General features: G+C 41.8%; 1 protein-coding gene across 1 annotated transcript in view; it reads right to left on the reverse strand.

The window, feature by feature from the left end:
* Positions 1-16,937: 16,937 nt before the first annotated feature.
* LOC115216659 (tRNA:m(4)X modification enzyme TRM13 homolog) overlaps positions 16,938-25,308 on the reverse strand; it is a 68,295-nt gene continuing 59,924 nt past the window's right edge. The window contains exons 11-14 of the mRNA XM_029786162.2: positions 24,661-24,724; positions 22,190-22,392; positions 19,822-19,951; positions 16,938-17,499 (exon numbers count right to left, since the gene is read on the reverse strand). Of these exons, the coding sequence (XP_029642022.1) occupies positions 17,325-17,499; positions 19,822-19,951; positions 22,190-22,392; positions 24,661-24,724 (572 nt within the window). The 3' untranslated portion in view covers positions 16,938-17,324. The remainder of the gene's footprint in view (positions 17,500-19,821; positions 19,952-22,189; positions 22,393-24,660; positions 24,725-25,308) is intronic.

Consider the following 25,308-nt stretch of genomic DNA (forward strand, 5'->3'; position numbering starts at 1 on the left):
ATTTTGCAGGACCAATAAATGATTCTTATTATATCATCGTGGTGGATAGCTATTTGAAATGGCCTGAAGTGTGTAAATGTTCAAGGCCAACCACAAATGCGACTATTGACTTCTTGGAAAAATTGTTACAATCATGTCAGATAAGGGCACACAATTCATGACGAAGGAGTTTGAAAAATTCTGTTGGTCAGTCTAGATGAAGCATGTGTTAACCATCCAAGGTCAAATGGGTTACTCTTTTACTTGTCTCAGTTATTTGACTGCGGCCATGCTGGAGCACTGCCTTTGGTCGAGCAAATTGACCCCAGGACTTATTCGTTGTAAGCCCAGTACTTATTCTATCGGTCTCTTTTGTGACGGGGATGTAAACACACCAGCATCGGTTGTCAAGCAATGCTAGGGGGACAAACACAGACACACAAACATATACACACACATACATATATATATACATATATACGACAGGCTTCTTTCAGTTTCCGTCTACCAAATCCACTCACAAGGCATTGGTCGGCCCGGGGCTATAGCAGAAGACACTTGCCCAAGATGCCACACAGTGGGACTGAACCCGGAACCATGTGGTTGGTAAGCAAGCTACTTACCACACAGCCACTCCTGCGGGTTAGTTGAAAAATTCGTCAACACATTCAAGAGAGCCTTAAGAGAGACCAGAAGGAAAGCTTTTGAAGATAGAAATATGACAAAGTGCTTACAGGTATACAGAATAACACCGAATCCAAATACAGTCGGGTAGGTCACCCGCAGATTTGATGTTTACCCGAAAGATTTGTTCTGTGTTTGACAAATTGTTGTCGAGCAGGAAACGGAAAATACAAAATTCAGGAAGTAGAATGAAATTTTTTAACACAGGTGACAAAGTGTATTTTAAAATGTATAAAAATGGAAAACAGGACGGGGAAAAAGGTAATATAACTGGACGTCTGGGTAATGTGATGTACGTGGTAAAAGGACCAAAATATGAACATTGGATGGATGATGGAAGCACTCCGTCGGTTCCGACGACGAGGATTCCGGTTGATCCGATCAACGGAACAGCCTGCTTGTGAAATTAACGTGTAAGTGGCTGAGCACTCCACAGACACGTGTACCCTTAACATAGTTCTCGGGGATATTCAGCGTGACACAGAGAGTGACAAGGCCGGCCCTTTGAAATACAGGTACAACAGAAACAGGAAGTAAGAGTGAGAGAAAGTTGTGGTGAAAGAGTACAGCAGGGATCACCACCATCCCCTGCCGGAGCCTCGTGAAGCTTTAGGTGTTTTCGCTCAATAAACACTCACAACGCTCGATCTGGGAATCGAAACCGCGATCCTATGACCGCGAGTCTGCTGCCCTAACCACTGGGCTATTGCGCCTCCACGAAATTAACATGTAAGTGGCTGAGCACTCCACAGACACGTGAACCCTTAACGTAGTTCTCGGGGATATTCAGCGTGACACAGAGAGTGACAAGGCCGGCCCTTTGAAATACAGGTACAACAGAAACAGGAAGTAAGAGTGAGAGAAAGTTGTGGTGAAAGAGTACAGCAGGGATCACCACCATCCTCTGCTGGAGCCCCGTGGAGCTTTAGGTGTTTTCACTCAATAAACACTCACAACACCCGGTCTGGGAATCGAAACCGCGATATTACGACCGCGAGTCCGCTGCCCTAACCACTGGGCCATTGCGCCAAGATATACCAAAAATCAAGAAAGGTGAGATGAGCCAATGGATATATGGTGTGACCAGAACTGAAAGCACAAGTGAAAGCAGAACTGACACGTAGGTCAAACAAGAAAAGAAAACATACAAAAAGGATGGAAATTAATGTCAAGAGAAAGAGTTGTGCCAGTTTCTCACCAAGGAAATAAAATTGTGATAAAAATAGAAGAATAAATGTAGGAGTGGCTATGTGATAAGCAGCTTGCTTACCAACCACATGGTTCCGGGTTCAGTCCCACTGCGTGGTACTTTGCGCAAGTATCTTCTACTATAGCCTCAGACCGACCAAAGCCTTGTGAGTGGATTTGGTAGACAGAAACTGAAAGAAGCCCGTCGTGTATATATATATATATATATATATATATACAATCTGCTGACAGCCACTGACCAGATCTGTGGATGGAGCAAAGTACCATCTCAACCCAGAGTAACATGGTGGTGGAACACTGTGGTTGACAGGGCTATTAGACAAAAGAGACAGGCTTGGAAGGACTGGAAGAACGGTGGTAGCAGGGAATTGTATCAGACAGCCAGAAGGGAAGCTAGGAGACAGGTTTATTTAGCCAGAGGGGAAGCGGATAAGAAAAAATTTGCCAATGTTCTGTGCCGTGAGGATGAAAGACTTGAGGTATTTCGTGTTGCAAGACAGTGTGTGAGAGAGAATCGTGATGTGGTAGGAGAGAAGTGTGTTTGCATGGATGATGGTTCACTTGCGCTAAATGAGGATGCAAAGAGAGAGGTTTGGAGATGCCACTATGAAAGGTTGCTGAATAAAGAAAATAAATGGGATAAAGAGAGTCTGCCGAATGTTGACCCAACAGAGGGACCAGCTATCCGAGTTGATAGTTCCGTGGTAGCTAAGGCAATTAGAAGCATGAAGACAGGGAAAGTCCCAGGCCCATCAGGAATTACTGCATAGATGCTCAAAATATCTGGCAGTGTCGGCTATAACCTAGTCACCCGTATAGTCAACCAGGTGATACACGAAGGAGTCATACCCAATGACTGGTGTAGCAGCGTACTAGTCAACTGCTACAAAGGTAAAGGTGATGCCCTAGATACAAATAATTACAGAGGTATCAAGCTGTTGGATCAGGTAATGAAGGTTACGGAGAGGGTCATAGCCCAACTAATTAGAGAGAGAGTTAGTTTAGATGAGATGCAGTTTGGGTTTGTGCCAGGGAAAAGCACCACTGATGCTATATTCCTGGTAAGGCAGCTGCAGGAGAAATACCTAGCCAAAGACAAGCCCCTGTACCTGGCTTTCGTTGACATGGAGAAAGCCTTTGATAGGGTCCCCCGATCCCTCATCTGGTGGTCAATGAGGAAACTAGGGATAGATGAATGGCTGGTGAGGGCTGTGCAAGCCATGTACAGAGATGCCGTAAGCAAGGTTAGGGTTGGCAACATGTACACAGAAGAATTCAAAGTAGAGGTTGGGGTCCACCAGGGTTCAGTATTCAGCCCCCTCCTATTTATCATAGTCCTCCAGGCAATAACAGAGGAATTCAAAACAGGTTGCCCCTGGGAGCTCCTCTATGCTGACGACCTTGCTCTAATTGCTGAGTCACTATCAGAACTGGAGGAGAAGTTCCAGGTGTGGAAGGAGGGTTTAGAATCGAGGGGCCTTAGAGTCAACCTAGCTAAAACCAAAGTACTAATAAGTAGAAAGGTAGGCAATCCACAAATGTCCTCAGGAAGATGGCCCTGCTCGATCTGTAGAAAAGGTGTAGGTAGAAACTCTATAAGATGTACCCAGTGTAAGCTATGGACACATAAGAGGTGCAGCAATGTCAAAGGTAGGCTAACTGGGAAGATAGTTTTTATATGTGGCAGATGCTCAGGAGCATTGACCTCCGAAAATCTGTAGAAAACAACTTCCGTCACTTTCCAGGGGGAAAAATTAGAAGTAGTTGATAGCTTCCGTTATCTAGGTGACCAAGTCAGTAGTGGGGGTGGGTGCGCTGAGAGTGTAACTGCTAGAATAAGAATAGCCTGGGCAAAGTTTAGGGAGCTCTTACCTCTGCTGGTGACTAAAGGCCTCTCGCTCAGAGTAAAGGGCAGACTGTATGATGCATGTGTTCGAACTGCCATGCTACATGGCAGCGAAACATGGGCCGTGACTGCTGAGGACATGCATAAGCTCATGAGGAATGAAGCCAGTATGCTCCGATGGATGTGTAATGTCAGTGTACTTACTTGACAGAGCGTTAGTTCCCTGAGAGAAATGTTATACCTAAGAAGCATCAGTTGTTGCGTGCAAGAGAGACGATTGCGCTGGTATGGTCATGTGGCGAGAATGGATGAAGATAGGTGTGTGAGAAAGTGCCAATCCCTAGCAGTTGAGGGAACCCGTGGAAGAGGTAGACCCAGGAAAACCTGGGACGAGGTGGTGAAGCACGACCTTCGAACGTTAGGTCTCACCATGGAAATGACTAGAGACTGAGACCTATGGAAGTATGCTGTGCGTGAGAAGACCCGGCAAGGCTAGTGAAGCCATAACCCGTGGGCCCTACCTGGGACGTAGTCAGTCCACCTGTGCATACCTTCCTGCTTGTGACACTTGTGAAGACCTGTTGAGGCAAATCAAATCAGAGTCAAATCGAATCAAGTCAAACCTAATCAAAATAGATGAACATCAATGGAATTTGTATCCTTGTGGTACCAGTGCCGGTGGCACATAAGAAAACCATCCGAACGGGACCATAGCCAGTACCGCATCGACTGGCCTCTGTGCCGTGGGCACATAACAAACACCATCCGATCGTAGCTGTTCGCCAGCCTCGTCTGGCACCTGTGTCAGTGGCACATAAAAAACACCATCCGAGCGTGGCCGTCTGCCAGCCTCGTCTGGCACCTGTGTCGGTGGCACATAAAAAACACCATCCGAGCGTGGCCGTCTGCCAGCCTCGTCTGGCACCTGTGTCGGTGGCACATAAAATCACCCACTACACTCTCGGAGTGGTTGGCGTTGGGAAGGGCATCCAGCTGTAGAAACACTGCCAGATCTGACTGGCCTGGTGTAGCCTTCGGGCTTGCCAGACCCCAGTTGAACCGTCCAACCCATGCTAGCATAGAAAGCGGACGTTAAACGATGATGATGATGATGATGATGATATATATACACACAACGGGCTTCTTTCATATGTATATGTATGTGTGTGTATATGTTTGTGTGTCTGTGTTTGTCTCCCCAACATTGCTTGACAACCAATGCTGGTGTGTTTACGTCCCCATAACTTAGCAGTTCGGCAAAAGAGACCAATAGAATAAGTACTAGGCTTACAAAGAATAAGTCCCAGGGTCAATTCGCTCGACTAAAGGCAGGGCTCCAGCATGGCTCCAGTCACATGACTGAAACAAGTAAAAGAGTAAAAAAGGAGTAAATGAATACAAAAAAAGTGGACAAAGCCAATCTCAAAAGGGGAGGTGTTGTGTGGAAGTAGAACACCCCTATTTGTTTGGCTCCTAATGGACTGTGTCACAATATAAATGGACATGCACAGAGAGTGTGGGGAGAGAGTCGGTGAGCTGTGTAAAGCCAAGAGTTGCGTATTATGGAATGTAAATACAAGTATTGTGTATCTTGTGTAGAACGATTTGTGAGGACGTTATACGATATATCCCGTTATATCCATCGTGCAATACTACACTAATCATATTCTTGCTCTCTGATAAATTCAACATTTTTTCCAAACTGACATCCTTTTCGTTTCCCTAAGGTGACAACCTCTTAAAAAATAAAGTTGACCATGTCAGCTTCTTCTTCTTCTTCTTCTTCTTCTCCTCCTTCTTCTTCGTCTTCTCCTTCTTCTTCTCCTTCTTCTTCTTCTTCTCTTCTTCTTCTTCTTCTTCTTCTTCTTGTTATTGTTGTTGCTGTTGTTATTGCTGCTTCTGCTGCTGCTGTTGTTGTTGTTGCTGCTGTTGTTGTTGCTGTTGTTTGATCCTATGCAGAGATATGCAGAGATGTGGTGGAAATCAGAAAGAAAGTGGAGTTTAGAAATTGTTTGCGGTTGTAATACAAGTCACAGGTAAAAGTATTACAGTCATGTAGATAAAGAAGACCATAGAATGTATAAGAAATCCAATAGGAGTGACTGTGTGGTAAGTAGTTTGTTTACCAACCACATGGTTCCGGGTTCAGTCCCACTGCATAGCACCTTGGGCAAGTGTCTTCTACTATAGCCTCGGGCCAACCAAAGCCTTGTGAGTGGATTTGGTAGACGGAAACTGAAAGAATCCCGTCGTATATATGTATATATATATATGCATGTGTGTGTTTGTGTGTCTGTGTTTGTTCCCCTAGCATTGCTTGACAACCGATGCTGGTGTGTTTATGTCCCCGTCACTTAGCAGTTCAGCAAAAGAGACCGATAGAATAAGTACTGGGCTTACGAAAGAATAAGTCCCAGGGTTGAGTTGCTCGACTAAATGTGGTGCTCCAGCATGGCCGCAGTCAAATGACTGAAACGAGTAAAAGAGTATCTGATGGACCAGAGTTTGGATTTAAATATACATGGTAACCCAGGAGGCTAAAATGCACATGCAAACATACACACACAACATTCACACATTCTGTGTGTGTGTGTGTGTGTGTGTGCATGTGCAAGCAATGAAAATGGTGGTAGTGGTGGGATGAAGGAAATATGAACTTAGTGTACTATGGTAGAGCTCAAAGTTATAAGCTTCTTTCAGTTTCCATCTGTCAAATCCACTCCCAAGGCTTTGGTTGGCCAGTGACTATAGTAGAAGATACTTGCCCACAGCTCTGTGGAGAAGGACTGAACCTGAAACCCCATGGCTTGGAAGCAAACACTTAAACCACACAACCATCTGTGAATGCAGACATTACCCATGTCTGCATACACAGATATATTACACACATCCGAATCATGGCCGATGCCAGCGCCGCCTCGACTGGCTTCCGTGTCGGTGGCACGTAAAAAGCACCATCCGAATCGTGGCCGAAGCCAGTGCCACCTCGACTGGCTTCTGTGCAGGTGGCACGTAAAATGCACCAATCCGACCGTGGCCGATGCCAGCCTCGCCTGGCACCTGTGCGGGTGGCACGTAAAAAGCACCCACTACACTCCCGGAGTGGTTGGCGTTAGGAAGGGCATCCAGCTGATAAGACCGGCGCCTGGGACAGCCTTCTGGCTTCCCAGATCCCCGGTCGAACCGTCCAGCCCATGCTAGCATGGAGAACGGACGTTAAACGATGATGATGATGATGATGATGACACACACACACACACACACTCTCACACACACTCACACATACACATGCACATATACATACACACATATATGCACATGCTCACATTTGTACATATTTACAAATATATATTTAGATATTATATGTTTATCAGTATTATATATCTGTACTTTCCTCTTCTTTGCAGCTTCTGATGAAGGAACAAGACAAACTTTTGATTCGAAAATTTATTCATCTGCGAAACATCATCCAAAAATTGAAATGCACAATGGAGAAACCATTTTCAACCTCGGACATCAATGATGTTGTTTCCTTTGAGAACTTGAGTTCTTCTTTATCGCAAATCTCTCTGCAAGAAGATATATTCGATGACGTAGCTTTCCAGGTTATGGATGACCTTCGAGAGTGAACAATGTCACATGGAACCTTTTCCATATATACAAGCAGTGTTAAAGTTCTACAGACACCAAACTGGAAGAGAGAGCGAGAGAGAGAGAGAGGAATTTGACAGATATGGTGATGGTACAAAGGAAATATTCCAATCTGGTAATGTCTGACTCTGATAATGGACAGTAGCCATGCTGGAGTACTGCCATCAGGAATTAATTGTGGATTTTGGCTAAGTTGAGCTTTATAGTGTAAAGGGATAAAACTTGCGTAGAACATTAAATCCTTAAAAATGTTTTAGCCCGAAGGCCGCGGCCATGCTGGGGCACCACAAATTATTTTGTTTTGATGCAGCAATTTATCAAAAATCCCTTGGCAATATACACACTCCCCCACCACACACACACACACACAAGATTCTTCATAGGTTTCTCATCTATTAAATTTCCCTCACTGCACCATGGTAGAAGGTATTTACCAAAGTACCAAACAAAGAATCAAACCTGGATTAACATCACTGTGCACTAAACATTTTACCTATATAATCATGCCTACACCCATGGACCCGGGGACAGGGGGTGCAAAGGGTGCAAGTGCACTTCCTAAAATTTTTGTGGGGTGCAATATCTAAATTTGCACCCCTTCTTACTCTTGTCAGGTTTATAAAACAGTGCATAAAAATTTATTTGTAAGATGTTGCTTAAAGTTACTTTTCTTCTCAAAGAACAAAGAAGAAAAAGAAATTTTAAAAAATACTCTTTTACTTGTTTCAGTCATTTGACTGCGGCCATGCTGGAGCGCCGCCTTTGGTCGAGCAAATCACCCCCAGGACTTATTCTTTGTAAGCCTAGTACTTATTCTATTGGTCTCTTTTGCCGAACCGCTGGGTTATGGGCACATGAACGCACCAGCATCGGTTGTCGAGCGGTGCTGGGGGAACGAGCACAGACACACAAACACACACATACAAATATATATATATACATATGCACCAATCCGACCGTGGCCATTGCCAGCCTCGCCTGGTACCTGTGCGGGTGGCACATAAAAAGCACCCACTACACTCACGGCGTTAGGAAGGGCATCCAGCTGTAGAAACATTACCAGATAAGACTGGAGCCTGGTGCAGCCTTCTGCTTTCCCAGATCCCCGGTTGAACCGTCCAACCCATGCTAGCATGGAGAACGGACGTTAAACGATGATGATGATGATGAAGATGATGACAATAAGACTTTGTAAGAATTTTGGACCTGGGTTGGCACCCACTAAACAAATTTCGTTCCCAGTACATCCACATGTGTGTGTGTGTGTGTGTGTAAAAAGTAAAAGGGATTAATAAAGACAGGCAGATATCTATAAAGCACTCAGTGTTAAACAAATTTGGTTGACTATATCTAACAATCAGGTACCAATTAGTGCAAGTAGAAATAACAGCCAAGATAATTTTTCATGTATGATGAGTAAATCCAAATAACACTTTGAAGAATTTCAAGAAATTCAAAGAGTGGCTGTATGGTAAGTAGCTTGTTTACCAACCACATGGTTCCAGGTTCAGTCCCACTGCGTGGCACCTTGGGCAAGTGTCTTCTACTATAGCCTCAGGCCGACCAAAGCCTTGTGAGTGGATTTGGTAGACGGAAACTGAAAGAAGCCCGTCGTATATATGTATATATATATATATATAATATATATATATATATATATATATATATATATATATATATGCGTGGGTGTGTTTGTGTATCTGTGTTTGTTCCCCTAGCATTGCTTGACAACCGATGCTGGTGTGTTTGTGTCCCCGTTACTTAGCGGTTCGGCAAAAGAGACCGATAGAATAAGTACTAGGCTTACAAAAGAATAAGTCCCAGGATCGAGTTGCTTGATTAAAGGCGGTGCTCCAGCATGGCTGCAGTCAAATGACTGAAACAAGTAAAAGAGTAAAAGAGTATGAGACTTGACTGGTATTTAATACCTTTTACTGCATCTAGATATTCTGGCACCATAGAAGCAATCATTAACAATATATGGTTTAATCACCAATTAAAAATGTGATTTTCTCCATTCTTATTCTTGTTATATACGAGGGGTTGCTGAATAGTTCCTGGCTTTGGGTAAAAGAAATACAGGAGGATCAGTTAATTATGATTTTATTTAACACTAGCAGTATCGCCCGGCGTTGCTCGGGTTTGTAAGGGAAATAACTATATAAGCATTTTTAGAGAGTTATAGCCAAAAAGTAGCAAAAAAATGCATTAAAAATGGAAAAAAAAAAAGGATGGTAAATTTTTTTTGAAATCGTTGACTCATCGTAGACATTTTTAGAGAGTTACTTCCCTTATATAATAGCGAAAAAATGCATTAAAATGGAAAAAAATGATATTAATTTTTTTTTTAAATCGTAGACTCATCGTAGACGAGCGCTAATACCCAGAAGGGCTCGATATGAATCACGACTATAAGATACCCGGTTTTGGTTAAATTGCACCTCAAAATGTGGGAGTAGTTAGGAATCTAATTCGTAGGAGACAGACACACAACTTCACTTTTATATATAACTAGCAGTATCGCCCGGCGTTGCTCGGCTTTGTAAGGGAAATAACTATATAAGCATTTTTAGAGAGTTACTTCCTTTATAGATGCCAATTCGGGCTTTCTTAGCCATTTCTGTTTTGGTGTCTTCAAGCCATGAAGTCGTTGTTCTAAAAGAACGCTGGTCTCCTTGACAACGCATTACGACGTTGATTTCCTTAAACTCCCTTCCCCACAGCTTCACGAGGGAGGGAAGGGGGAGAAGCAAACACAGGTGCAGGTGTTTGAGCGTGGACGCCAACTCCGCCGCCATCGACACGCGAAAAATTATGCATTAAAATGGAATAAAAAATGATGTTAAATTATTTTTAAAATCGTAGACTCATCGTAGATGCGCGCTAATACTCAGACGGGCTCGATATGAATCACGACTATAAGATACCCGGTTTTGGTTAAACTGCACCGCAAAATGTGGGAGTAGTTAGGAATCTAAATCGAAGGGGACAGACACTCACGCAACTTCAGTTTTATATATATAGATATTCTCCTCTCAGATTTACACACTTATTGCAGTGGTCCTTCAGTTTTTTTAAACCCTGTAAAAGGACTTGGAAAGTATGGCCTCCAACCAAGCCTTTCACGATACCCTTAAAGCCGGGAACTTTTCAGCACCCCCCTTGCATATATCATCATTTTGCACCCCTTTCTCCATGCTTGAACGGATTGGATGGGTCCTTTTCAATTTAGCACCTCGTCACTTGCTCTAGCTCTTTGTCATCTCCTTTGTAAGGGTCATTCTCTTGAGATTAACTTTCAGCAGCTCTTTCTGTGTCTTTCTTGGTCTTCCTGCCCAATTCACTTGGCACTGCATTACACCATGATACCCCTTATACAATAACATGTCTGTACTAGCTCAGTCTTTTCTCTTGGTCATCACATCTGATTCCTCTTATACTCAGTTTTTCTGTCCCTGCTTCTTTGTTCTTCACCAATCATGTACTTTTTACTTTGGCATATGTCACCACATTTAACCCTTTCGTTACCAACCCGGCTGAAACCGGCCCTGGCTCTGAGTACAAATGTCATGTTTTCATAAGTTCTGAATTAAAATCTTCCACCAAATCTTACTCACAATTTATGTTCCTTACACTAGATTAATGATAACGAAGTTATTTTACTAAATTCTTTGTTATATTTAAAGTAATTGAAAGAAACACAGAGCATCTCAAAATAAATACAGTAACAAAAGGGTTAATGCCCATGTTTTGTTCACTTGCGACATTTCAGTCTGTACACAGGCATCTGCTAGCAGAAGCAATTGCTTCCTGAACCGTTTCCTCTCAGCCTTTAGTCGGGCTACTATGCCTTCCAAACAAACCTCCTTCATTGTAATAAAGTCACTTCAGTAACGAACTCTATCATTTACATCTAAAGATCCTTCTATATATTTACAAGAATTTATTATAACGAGTGCTTTTACTGCTAACAGCTCTTGTGCATCTGCTTCAAAATCCTTCTTCCCCCTCACCTTATCTGTGATCCCACTGTATCTCATGTAAGTAAGTAAAATCCCTAGCTACTGACTGGAAGGGGAGGCTGTCTTTTTAACCAATATGCTGCTGCGAGTACTGCTAGATGATGGATTCTGATGATGATGTTATTCCACACTTTCTAATTTATGGCACTGGCCTTAGCATGCTCAAGGTCAAGGTATTGCGACTTCAGATCTTCTTCAATTTGTTTCGCCCATGTCTTCTCCAGAGCAAAGATCACTGCCACCACAAAAGTTGGTGAGGTAGTCTTCCCAAGGCTCATCCTGCAGATGTGACTGAACAACAGTTTTATGCCATACGACATTCTTTCCTTTTCTACTTATCAAGAATGACCACTTCCAAGATGATAATAGAATCTTGATGTTTTTTCTGTCATCTAAAACTTTTATTTTTGTTAAAATTGCTTCAAGATATCTTGATTATAGGCTTTGAATCAACATTAGGAATTTCTCTAATTCTTCAACAGTTTCAACTCTAAACTAAAGCAAACCAAAGAACTTCATATATCAGCTGGGTGGCAACTTCTTTTTACTGTAGTTTACACACAAATAACAAAACTGAGAATTCTGACACAATCTATTACTGAAAGGTTCATCAAAAAGTCTTAACAGATTAGTCTTAGCACCACTAATGAGTTAAGAGATTGGAGATAACACTACTAATATCTATACTGAAGTATATCTTATCTGATCAGTCTTAAAACCACTAAAATCTTACCTGATCAGTCGTAACACCACCATCATAACTGAGCAGTCATAGTACAACTAATGTCATAACCGATCAGTCAGATCAACACCAATATATCAATATTAATAGCAGCGTTTTATCTATCTCTATGTCCTGAGTTCAAATTCTGCTGAGATTGACTTTTGTCTTTCATCTTTTCAGGGTCAATAAAATAAATACCAGCTGAAAACTGGACTCCACATGTAACCAACTAACCCACTTCCCCGAAATTGCTGGCTTTGTGCCAAAATTTGAAGCCAATATTAATGTCTTAACTAATCACTCACATCACCCCAGTGCTTAAACCGTACTGCTGTTTTAACTGATCATAGCCCACCATTGCCTTAATTGATCAGTTATTGCAGCACCAGTGTCTTAACTGTTATGATACTTTTACAAATCATTTATAGGCACAGGAGTGGCTGTGTGGTAAGTAGCTTGCTTACCAGCCACATGGTTCCGGGTTCAGTCCCACTGCATGGCGCCTTGGTCAAGTGTCTTCTACAATAGCCTCGGGCCGACCAAAGCCTTGTGAGTGGATATGGTTGACAGAACTGAAAGAAGCCCATCGTATATATGTATATATATATATATATATGTGTGTGTGTGTTTGTCACCCCAACATCGCTTGACAACCGATGCTGGCGTGTTTATGTCCCCATAACTTAACGGTTCAGCAAAAGAGACCGATAGAATAAGTACTGGGCTTACAAAGAATAAGTCCTGCGGTCAATTTGCCTGACTGAAGGCGATGCTCCAGCATGGCCACAGTCAAATGACTGAAACAAGTAAAAGAGTAAAAGAGAGTACAACCAAATGTCCTGACTGATTAGCACATCCTTATTGTGTCTATTGCTATACACTGTACCGAGAACATTAGTAATTTTGTTAAACAAAGTGAATCAGCCTTAATTGAACCGCTACTTTAGTTCATTAGGTTTCATTATCTCGTAACCCGACAATACTCACCATTATGTTCGTATAAACATTTTATTAGTGGCATGCAAAACAACTTCCTGTTTTATTCTTCTTGATAATAGGAATTTTTAACAAACAAACAAACATACTAATAAATAAACAAAAAGAAATAATGAATAGTACTCTATAATGTTTTGATTCGAAATACCAAATAACCAATCCAAAATTTTATTTGAATTAAAAACTCCCTTTTTATCATTCTACATGTTTATGTTTTTTCTATGGTATCACTGACTAAAAAATATATACAGTAATTCCTTGACATCTCGCAGTTCACTGATCACAGTTTGTTATTTAAGTTTACGTCAATTACTCTGTGGTGTTGTTTTGCAATTGTAATAAAATAAATATATACAAATTATAAAAATAATAAAAAAATATACAGTACTGTCTCTATTTTGTGGATTTTCACCCATCATAGTGGGGTTATGGAATATAGCACCTGCAATAGTCGAGGGATTGCTATATCTGTATTTTGCTTGTTTTGCATGTTTTATATCTATAAGTTCCAAAGACATTTTGAGATGAGTTTAGTAGGGTAGTTGCTGGTGGAAACAATGAGTCAGCCGGAGGTGCTGGTTGGCCATATGAATGTTGTGGGAGGAAGCAATGATGTTGGTGGCTGTGGAAAGAAGGAGAGATCCAGCTTGTGTCTCAAATAGCTTCTGTCAACCAAGTCCAACTCCCAACCTTCACATAACAGAACTTTTCTTACTAATGAAAGAAGGGGCAAAGGCAGATGGGGTCTCATCCTTCCTGGCCAACTGCTCACCTACAATATGGAAAACTCTGACTTTAAACCTCTACTACTTTGCAGCTACACTCACCCAAGGGAAAAAGCTATGAGGGTTGACCCAGAGAAGCAATCCAGAGCTGGAGTCCCCGACGTGGACAATGAATAGGACTTCGCCAGTCTATTGGTTTGCACCTCCGACAGCTGGAGAGGCCACCATTCATAATGATCTTCATACCAATTAAGCCTGACATCCAAGATCAAGAGATTGGAACTGCCTCTGTGCTAAGGCTTTCCTTCTATAGTATTTTCATGCACCCATCTGTTGACTTTCTTGGACTTGAGAAACTGCCACTATTCATCATCATCATGGTTTAATGTTTGCTTTCCATGCTGGCATGGGTTGGCCGGTTTGACTGAGGACTGGCGAACCAGATGGCTGCACCAGGCTCCAGTCTTGATCTGGCAGTGTTTCTACAGCTGGATGCCCTTACTAATGCCAACCACTCTGAGAGTGTAGTGGGTGCTTTTACATGCCACTGGCACGGGGGCCAGTCAGGCGGTACTGGCAACAACCTCACTCAAATCTTTTTACATATGCCAACGGCACAGGTGCCAGTAAGGCGATGCTGGTAACAATCCCGCTCGAATGGTGCCTCTTACATGCCACCGGCACGGAAGCCAGTTAGCCGCTCTGGCAACGATCACGCTTGGATGGTGCTCTTAGCACCCTACTAGCACGGGACACAAGTGCCAGTAAGGCGAAGCTGGTAACAATCACACTCGAATGGTGTCTTAAATGCGCCACAGGCACGGAAGGTGGTTAGCTGCTCTGTCAACGATCACACTCGTATGGTGCTCGTGCCCTTCATCGAATTTCACTTTTATTATTCATATTTCCATATCAATATGACTAATTCAGATGTTTTTCTATTGTTTTAGTATTTGTTTTTTTAGTGGAGGCGCAATGGCCCAGTGGTTAGGGCAGAGGGCTCACGGTCGTAGGATCGCGGTTTCGATTCCCAGACCGGGCATTGTGAGTGTTTATTGAGCGAAAACACCTAAAGCTCCACGAGGCTCCGGCAGGGGATGGTGGTAATCCCTGCTGTACTCTTTCACCACAACTTTCTCTCACTCTTACTTCCTGTTTCTGTTGTACCTGTATTTCAAAGGGCCGGCCTTGTCACTCTCTGTGTCACGCTGAATATCCCCGAGAACTACATTAAGGGTACACGTGTTTGTGGAGTGCTCAGCCACTTACACGTTAATTTCACGAGCAGGCTGTTCCGCTGATCGGATCAACCGGAACCCTCGTCGTCGGAACCGACAGAGTGCTTCCAGTATTTGTTTTGATACTTGTATGATCGCTTCCTACAGCTAACCTCAACTGTGAAATCCTGATTAGCTCAGTCTCAACACATCTTTAGCACATAACAGCTGTTATTTATGGTCAACAATACTGCCAGTTCATTCAAGTGGTGGTGACATGGAATATTAACATTCACATATATGTGTGTGTGTGTGTGTACGTGTTCATGTGTGTACATAAACATACATACATAATAAGGAGAGGGGCTTTCTCCGTCCGGGTTGCGGATCCGTGGAATAAGCTGCCGGACGAGATAGTGAAGATGCCGACGACCGCTCGGTTCAAAGTTTCTCTTGACCTGAACTCTTTGTATGACCACCCTCCCTGTACATAACTCCATGTCCCCCTACATGGCCTTGCTTTTGCTTTTTGAGCCAAAAAATTAACTTAACTAATATGCATCTACACAATTTCTATCAAATTCCCCCACGAGGCATTAATTGTCAAAGGATTCTAGTAAAAGACATCTAAAGTGCCATGCAGTGGGTCTGAAACCATACAGCTATACCTGCACTTATATATTGGCATTAAGATAGGCATCCAGCCATAGAAAGCAAGCCGCAACAGACAATTGGAGTTTTGACACCTCCTATCCAATTAGCCAAGCCATGCCAGCATGGAAAACGGATGTTAAATGATGATGATGATGATGTATATATATATATATATATATATATACTGGAGATACGTAAAAAGCACCATCCAAATCATGGCCGAAGCCAGTGCTGCCTCGACTGGCTTCCGTGCAGGTGGCACGTAAAATGCACCAATCCGACCGTGGCCAATGCCAGCCTCGCCTGGCACCAGTGCAGGTGGCACGTAAAAAGCACCCACTACACTCACGGAGTAGTTGGCGTTAGGAAGGGCATCCAGCTGTAGAAACATTGCCAGATAAGACTGGAGCCTGGTGCAGCCTTCTGGCTTCCCAGATCCCCGGTCGAACCGTCCAACCCATGCTAGCATGGAGAACGGACGTTAAATGATGATGATGACGATGATGATATATATATAACATATAAATATTAATTATTAATTCTTTATTTTACAGCTTTGATAAAGAGTAGTGAAAAAAAATTGCAAAGCTATTTTACGCTATCTATGAAAAAAAGGAGTGACTGAGTGCAAGGGGAGCAGCAAAAGAAATCAATGATGTAAAAAGGTCCAGAAACTGTTAACGAATGTGTAGCACAAAACTGATTCAGATACCTCAAGGAAGGTGATACCAGCTTTGCAGACAAACCAAAGTCAAGGAGACTTTGTGGCAGATGAGGCATTGCTTGTGGGTAGTAAAGAAATAGAAATAGGTATTTTGTTCTTCTTTATATTCTGAGTTTAAATGTCACCAAGGTCAACTTTGCCTTTCATACTTTTGGGGTAAATAAAATAGGTACCAGCTGAGTACTGGAGTCAATGTAATCAATTTAAGTCATCCCCTGAAATTGCTGGCCTTGTGTCAAAATTTGAAACCAATATTAGTTACAGCTTGAAATAAGAAAAAAACTTTTGATTTAGCTTTGTATAATATCTATGTCTGATGGTTTGTAAATTCTGTCTGTATGTACAATCCCCTGAAATAGTTGACATATTTGTGTGTAACCATTTAATATTTACCACTTCAAAGGCTGGAAACATTTGAGTTAGTGGCTCTGAATTGCAAACCATGGAGACACCAGAAATTAAAAGAAAAAGAAAAGTCAACAAATAAACAAAGAACAACAGAGAAATTGTATTGGGTTGGGTTAGGTTTTGATTTGAACTTTTTTTTAATTCTTCTCCCTTTGAACAAAGAATCTTAGCAATTTTTTGGGGTTTTTTTTTTTTTCCTTTTTTTTAATAATAAAATAAAAACTGAAAAAAACAATAAAATTTCCATCAAAACCTCTTTGGAGATGATATTTTCAGTAAAGCTACTACGCAGCCTCATTTATTCAAAGGAGAAAACAAAAAAAAAAATAACAGAGAGTAAATAAAAAAGAAAATGAAATGTAACAAAAGTGCTCCATTTGAAGTAGCAAAGATGAAGTTGATTGCGAAAATGTCAAAAGTGCAGAATGTGTGGACTGATAATTCCCAGTAGCTTCAATTATAGGCAATTTCCTCGAGAAAGGGTGCTACTGCTTGCTTTTAGCGAGAAGAACAATGTTTTCAGGTGTCATAGTGGCGTCAATGTATTCCTTCATTTCCACATCTAGATTCTTCTCCTTCAGATAAAGTAATCTTCCGTAGTCGATAAGTTGTTTGCATTTCTGGCCAATTGACTCTCGTTGTTCTATTGGAATATTGAAGCTGTTGGATGATGATTAAAAAGAAACACATACAAATATGTGAGAGGGTGTGTGTGGTGGAGGGGAAGGGAGGGAGGGAGGGAGAGAGTGAGTGATAGAAAGAGGGAAAGCGAGAGGAGGAATGGGTGAGGGACATAAGGGAACATAAGAGAAGGGGGGAAGCGGATGAGTGACAGAGAGAGAGAGAGAGAGAGAGAAAGAGAGTGAAAGTAAGAGACAGGGAGAGTGAGAGGATGAATGGATGAGGGGAAGAGGAACATAAGAAAGGGGGGAAGCGGATGAGTGACAGAGAGAGAGAAAGAGTGTGAAAGAAAGAGGAAGGGAGAGAGAGAGAGAGGATAAAGGGTGAGGGACAGGGGGACATAAGAGGGGGAGAAAGAAGATGAATGACAGTGAGAGAAAGAGAGAGAGATTGTGTGTGTGAGAGAGAGGGGAGAATGTTTGTATGAGAGAGAGAGAGACAGTAAGGGAGAGAGATTGTGTGTGTGAGGGAAGGAAGAGCAAGAGAGAGGTAGAGAGACAGGCAGACAGAAAGAGAGAGAGAGAGAGAGAGGGAGCAGACAGAAAGACAGAGAGAGAGACAGACAGACAGAGACACGAACTTTATTACCATATTTTTCTCTCTGCTCTATGCATGCACAATCACTATTTCCTGCATCGTTTCATTCTTTAGACAAAACGATTTGGTAAATTACCTGGTGGATTATCAACAACACAGATTATGAGTTTTAATCCAGTGCAGATGTATTTGTCTACCTGGACTGGACACTTTATTCAACAGTCACACAGTCCACCTAAGTACCAGAAATCGGTACTCAATCACCAAGGAATGCTATCTATGGATGGATGGAAGAACTCCGTCGGTTACGATGACGAGGGTTCCAGTTGATCCAATCAACGGAACAGCCTGCTCGTGAAATTAACGTGTAAGTGGCTGAGCACTCCACAGACATGTGTACCCTTAACGTAGTTCTCGGGGATATTCAGCGTGACACAGAGTAACAAGGCCGGCCCTTTGAAATACAGGTACAACAGAAACAGGAAGTAAGAGTGAGAGAAAGTTGAGTTGAAAGAGTACAGCAGGGATCACCACCATCCCTGCCGGAGCCTCGTGGAGCTTTAGGTGTTTTCGCTCAATAAACACTCACAACGCCCGGTCTGGGAATCGAAACCGCGATCCTACGACCGCGAGTCCGCTGCCCTAACCACTGGGCCATTGCGCCTCCACAATGCTATCTATAACAGATCAACATTCTAAATTGTCTCAGTTCATCTAATTGTAAGAAACAGATACCAGATTATATGGGAATGTTACCTGTGACAGACCAACATTCTATATTGTGTCAGTTCAACTAACTGTTAGTAACAGGTAACAGAGAGTGTTGTCTGTCGCACAAAGAGGTGCCGAAAAATTCCTGGCTTTGGCTAAAAGAAAATACAGGCGGCTCATCGTTTAATGTCCGCTTTCCATGCTAGCATGGATTGGACAATTTTGACTGAGGGCTGTTGAACCAGATGTTGCACCAGGCTCCAGTCTTGATTTGGCAGAGTTTCTACAGCTGGATGCCCTTCCTAACGCCAACCATCGTTTAATGTCCGCTTTCCATGCTAGCATGGATTGGACAATTTTGACTGAGGGCTGTTGAACCAGATGTTGCACCAGGCTCCAGTCTTGATTTGGCAGAGTTTCTACAGCTGGATGCCCTTCCTAACGCCAACCATCGTTTAACGTCCGCTTTCCATGCTAGCATGGATTGGACAATTTTGACTGAGGGCTAGTGAACCAGATGTTGCACCAGGCTCCAGTCTTGATTTGGCAGAGTTTCTACAGCTGGATGCCCTTCCTAACGCCAACCACTCCGAGAGTGTAGTGAGTGCTTTTTATGTGTCACCGGCATGGGGGCCAGTCAAGCGGTACTGGCAACGAACCTCGCTCGAATCCTTTTACACATGCCACCAGCACAGATGCCAGTAAGGTGACTTTGGTATATGAGTTTATTCAACATATTCCTCTCTCAGATTCATACACTTATTGCAGTGGTCCTTCAGTTATTCCAAGCCCTGTAAAAGAACTCAGAAGGTTGAGCCTCCAACCAGGCCTTTTGTGATACTCTTAAAACCAGGAACTTTACAGTACCACTTGTGAAATTATCCCTCATTCCACATCATACCTTGAACCTGGAGCTATGGTCTGGCTTTTAAAGGCCTATTTTGGCTGAGGAACCTTGTACATACTCTGTTTTTCTGTCTTCCACATACATTCCCACATACACTCAAATTTAGACACACACACACACACACAGTGCAGTAGAGAATAACCTACTTTGCTCTGACATCAACCTCAGCCACACCATGTTCTTCTTTTTCTTCCTCTTCTATCTTCATCCTCTTTGACATTTTTGAATCCGTATCATTTGGTTCCATGTTGTCTAAGGTTACATGTTCATCTTCATCTGAAACATTGAAGTCCAAGGAATGAACATGGCATATCTATCACACAAAGACTCAATAGCAATGTGGTTCACAAGCTAGACAACTCAGCAGAAACAGATAACTTCGCATCTTACTAAATCTATTCAGTTATGTCTCTAATACAGGCATCTAATCTAACTCTTCTTGATAGAATTTGTCTCTAATGTGCCAAATTAGATCTGGCAATCAAGAGATACAAAATCAACAAGGCTGGCCTTCTTCAGGGAATTTGTAGAGAACATTCTTTTCTATGGAGCCAAAACCTAGGCCAGTGATTCTCAACCGGGGTCCATATGAACCTTGGGGGTCCTTATAAGATGTTGGTATTAAAATTTATGTCCAATAATGGAAGCACTCTGTCGGTTACGACGACGAGGGTTCCGGTTGATCCGAGTCAGCGGAACAGCTTACTCGTGAAATTAACGTGTAAGTGGCTGAGCACTCCACAGACACGTGCACCCTTAACGTAGTTCTCGGGGATATTCAGCGTGACACAGAGAGTGACAAGGCCGGCCCCTTGAAATACAGGTACAACAGAAACAGGAAGTAAGAGAGAGAGAAAGTTGTGGTGAAAGAGTACAGCAGGGATCACCACCATCCCCTGCCGGAGCCTCGTGGAGCTTTTTAGGTGTTTTCGCTCAATAAACACTCACAACGCCCGGTCTGGGAATCGAAACCGCGATCCTATGACCGCGAGTCCGCTGCCCTAACCACTGGGCCATTGTGCCTCCACTCTATGTCCAATAAACCAGTTATACAGAGATGCAGCACGAAGTTTTGTCAGTGAACAGGTCGCAGTCTCAAAGCGACGAAAATATTTTGACAAATTAAATTTAAATGTTGAAGTGAATCTAACGGCTTTTGTGTGTTTCTTAAATGGCTTATAAACACGTTCCACGCTGCAATTGTTTTCGTTCCAGCACACGATCTCAGATCAAGTCACTCGCTATGCAAGTACATCTCTGTAAATCAGTTATACTTCTACAATAAACAAAATATTTCAACAATTTTCTATACAATTCCTAAAAATGTTTAATTATAAAAATTTGTTGGGATTTGTTTAAACTTCAAAAAACTATGGGGGTCCAATAGAGTAAAATAGGAATTGAAAGGGTCCACAGGCAAAAAATGGTTAAGTACCACTGACCTAGACAATGAAGAAAAAGCTTCAAGACCACCTTAACCCTTTAGTGTTTAAACCGGCCATATCCGGCCCAAATATTCTAAATGTTTTATGTTCAAATTGGCCATATCTAGCCTCTCACACCTAACCTACAGTGACATTCTAAAAATAAACAATCATATCATTGAAACCTCAAAGCTATAACACAATGCATGATTAATTCAAAACAATTTAAGTGAAAAAGTATTACATTTAATAGAGAAATTTGAACACCAAAGGGTTAATGGTACAAACACCACCAGATTTCTCTCAAAGTTCTAGTATGGTTGAATAGTTAATGAGTTCTTTTCAAGACCATGTAGTTCTGGGTTTCGTCCTACTGCATGGTACTATGGGTAGTGTCTTCTGCCATAGCCTCAAGTTAATCCAGTACCCCATGAGAGGAACATGAGACGGAAACTGCACAAGCATAGTCATGTGGATAAGACGTTTGCTTCCCAACCACAAGGTTTTGAGTTCAGTCCCAGTATATAGCACCATGAGTAAATGTGTTCTACTATAGCCCTGGCTTGACCAAAGCCTTGTGAGTGGATTGGTAGTTGGAGACTGAAAGAATCACATTGTATGTAGAGAGAACATGAACCAATTATGTGCTAAGGTTCAGTATAATTTCATCATATAAATCATCTTCTATAGTATATTTCATAAAAATTCAACGTATGATGAATTTGTCCACACAAATAGCTAAAACAAGGTGTATACTGGATGGGATGGTATAAGAATATGTGGATAAAAAAACACATTGTGCAAAATTTGCTTCTGTCAGGTTAAAAGTAATCAGCTAAGGTAATTTTTTTTTTTTGTAAAACACCAGGAGAGGGCAAGTTATAAAATGCCATTCAGTGAAATTTTTATACTGAGCTATAAAAATTTGAGAACCACCGATGTAGAAGATGGTGCCCCAGCATGGCCACAGTCCAATGGACTGAAGTCCATGAAAGGAGGAAAGAATAACATAACATTCTATATGTTAAGATATAGAAGATATATTAAATATAGATGAGATGGGAGGTAAGATGTTTGGTGAAAATGTTACCATTGTTCTTGGTAGCTGTTTCTGCTCCAGGGGTTTGTGTTTCTCTCCATCCTTTCCATACACATGTTGCCCAACTTGACATGCTAGTCATCAGCTGAAAGTCAGTTCCAGTCAGACCAACATCTTTGAAAAACTTCTTGCCAGTGTAGGCGACCCAAGTACAGCGGTGGTGGCAACATGTTGCTAAGACAATTCCAGCAAGTCTACAATGAAGAAGATATTGAAGAATTTTAAGAATACAGAATGGTTAAAATCAAGTCAATATAGTGGTGGCACATGGCCTAGTGGTTAGAGCAGCAGACTCGCGGTCGATGGATCGTGGGTTCGAATCTCAGACCAGGTGATGTGTGTGTTTATGAGCGAAACACCTAAGCTCCACACGGTTCCAGCAGAAGGTAATGGTGAACTTCTGCTGACTCTTTCGCTACAACTTTCACTCACTCTTTCCTCCTGCATCTTGCAGCTCACCTGCGATAGACCGATGTCCCATCCAGGTGGGGAACCTATACGCCAAGGAAACTGGGAAACATGCTCTTATGAGCCAGGCATGCCTCGAGAAGGAACAAACAAGTCAATATATCATTGTTATCATCATAATCATGATCATGATCATCATCATCAGCAGCAGCAGCATCATTTAACACCTGATTTTTATGTTGGCATGGGTTGGATGGTTTGGCTGGAAAGGCGGCGAGCTGGCAGACACGTTAGCGCACCGGGCGAAATGCTTAGTAGTATTTCGTCTGTCGTTACATTCTGAGTTCAAATTCTGCCGAGTTCGACTTTGCCTTTCATCCTTTCGGGGTCGATTAAATAAGTACCAGTTACGCACTGGGATCGATATAATCGACTTAATCCATTTGTCTGTCCTTGTTTGTCCCCTCTATGTTTAGCCCCTTGTGGGTAGTAAAGAAATAGGTTTGGCTGGAAAGGCCAGGGTTCACACCATGCACCATTGTTTGTCCTGATATGGTTTCTATGGCTGGACGCCTTTCCTTATACCAACCACTCCACAGAGTTACTGAATGCTTTTTATGTGGCCCCAGCACCAGTGCTTTTTATGTGGCCCCAGCACCAGTGCTTTTAATGTGACACCAGCACAAGTGCCATATTATATGGCACTAGCACCAGTATCAATTCTGCTGTGACAGACGGATCTCCTTGAGTATAGCAAGGTGCCAGATATCTCAGTCCTCTGTCATCTCCTTTGTAAGGCTCAGTGTCTGGAGATCAGCCTTCAATACTTTGTCGCATGTCTTCCCGGGTCTCCCCCTTCCACATGTTCCACCCACTTTAATTGATTGGCACTTTTCCGTATGCGAATATCTACAGCCACATGCCGTGTGCAACTGTCTACATTAAGAGACACAGGCATGGTTATGTGATAGGATGTTCATTTTGGAACCAGGTTGTCTAGGGTTTGTTCCCGCTGTGTGGACATTATCCCGGTGTTCGCTATTATCGACACAGGTTGACCAATGCCATGACATACTTGTCAAGAAGCCACTGAGCTGGTCACTGTCTGAAGGACTTGGAGAAATTGTAACTTACTTAGAAACAGCTGGAGGTTGGCAACAGGATGCTCATCTGACATAAAAAAAAATCTGCTTCAACAAAGTTTTGTCTGACCCAAACCAGCATATAGATGTTAAAATGATAATGATGATGATGATGATGACAACGATGACGATGAAGAGATGATGGAGAATAGGAACAGATAAAAGTCTAATAAGGCTAAAAATAACAGTCAGAGCAGGGTCCAAATGGCCCTTGGAGGTCCATGTGTCCATATAAGATTTTGTTGTCAAAATTTATCAGCAATAAATTTGTTATGCTTCTACAATACACAAAACATTTTAACAATTTTTCAGATACAATTCCTAATAATATTTAATCATAAGAATATGTTTTTTTTTAAACAATGAATGGCTAGGATGGTCCATCTGAGTATGATAGCAATCAAAGGGATCCATAGGTAAAAAATGGTTGAGAAGCACTGTGTTAGAGTATGGGCTGAGTAGGTGAGCTATGTAGGGGGTTAGGTAAGGGAGCTAGGTAGTTGGTTAGGTAGGGACTGTGTAGAGGATTGGCTAGGGAATAGATAAAGGATGGATTTGTGTGAGTTGCCACCAGTTAACTATTGGGGGTAGTTAGTTAGTTGCCAGTTAATTAAGAAGAGTAGCCACTAGTTAATTAAAGAAGGTAAACACTAATTAATTACTAAGATTAGTTAGTTCTCAGTTGATTAATGAGGGTAGCCATGAGTTAATTACTGAAGGTAGTCACTAATTAACTAGCAATGGTCGCCCCTATTTAATTATTGAAGGTAGTGTAGCCTTCAGGTAATTAATGAGAGTAGTCACTGCCTAATTAATGAGGTTGAACATATATGTATGTGATGAATGTCTATTTATTTTAACATACACTGTCCAAGAGACATGGTGATATCATTACAAGGAATAAATACATACAAGAACTTATTTTCAGATTCTTTTCCATTTTCTCTTGATTCAGTCAGACATCTCAAAGCAAAATCTAGAGAGAAATTTAAAATACCTGATATTAGTAATCCAAAATGAGAAAATGGAGAAATATATCTAAATCATTCATCAACTATCAGATAATACCGAATCATATACTTTATTAAAACACTACACAAGAGCATTAAGATTAGACATTAATACAGTACAATAATTACAATCAATATAATGAGATATAACTAAATAAATATAACAAGATATAAAAATACATATACATTATAACTGACAGCTGTTTCAGCCATGCAGATAAGTATGTCTCCTATACATTAACGAGAGCATAATTAGCAAATAATGTTGCTTGTTCAGATGAGTCAAATATTCAAAAAAATAATAATTAATAAAATTTGATTTAATATATAATGGGAAAACACCTCATTTACAAATAGTAGCAAGAGTTGCTGATCTTCTCTACATGATGCCTCCAAAAGTCTTCAAATGATGATGGTGGTAATGATAATGAGTGACTCATATTAGAAAATAGTTCAGTGAAGTACAACTCATTATACCTATTTTTTACTACCCACAAGGGGCTAAATACAGAGGGGACAAACAAGGACAGACAAACAGATTAAGTCGATT

The sequence above is a fragment of the Octopus sinensis genome, linkage group LG10 (genome assembly GCF_006345805.1).
Source record: "Octopus sinensis linkage group LG10, ASM634580v1, whole genome shotgun sequence".
Taxonomy (NCBI): Eukaryota; Metazoa; Mollusca; class Cephalopoda; order Octopoda; family Octopodidae; genus Octopus; species Octopus sinensis.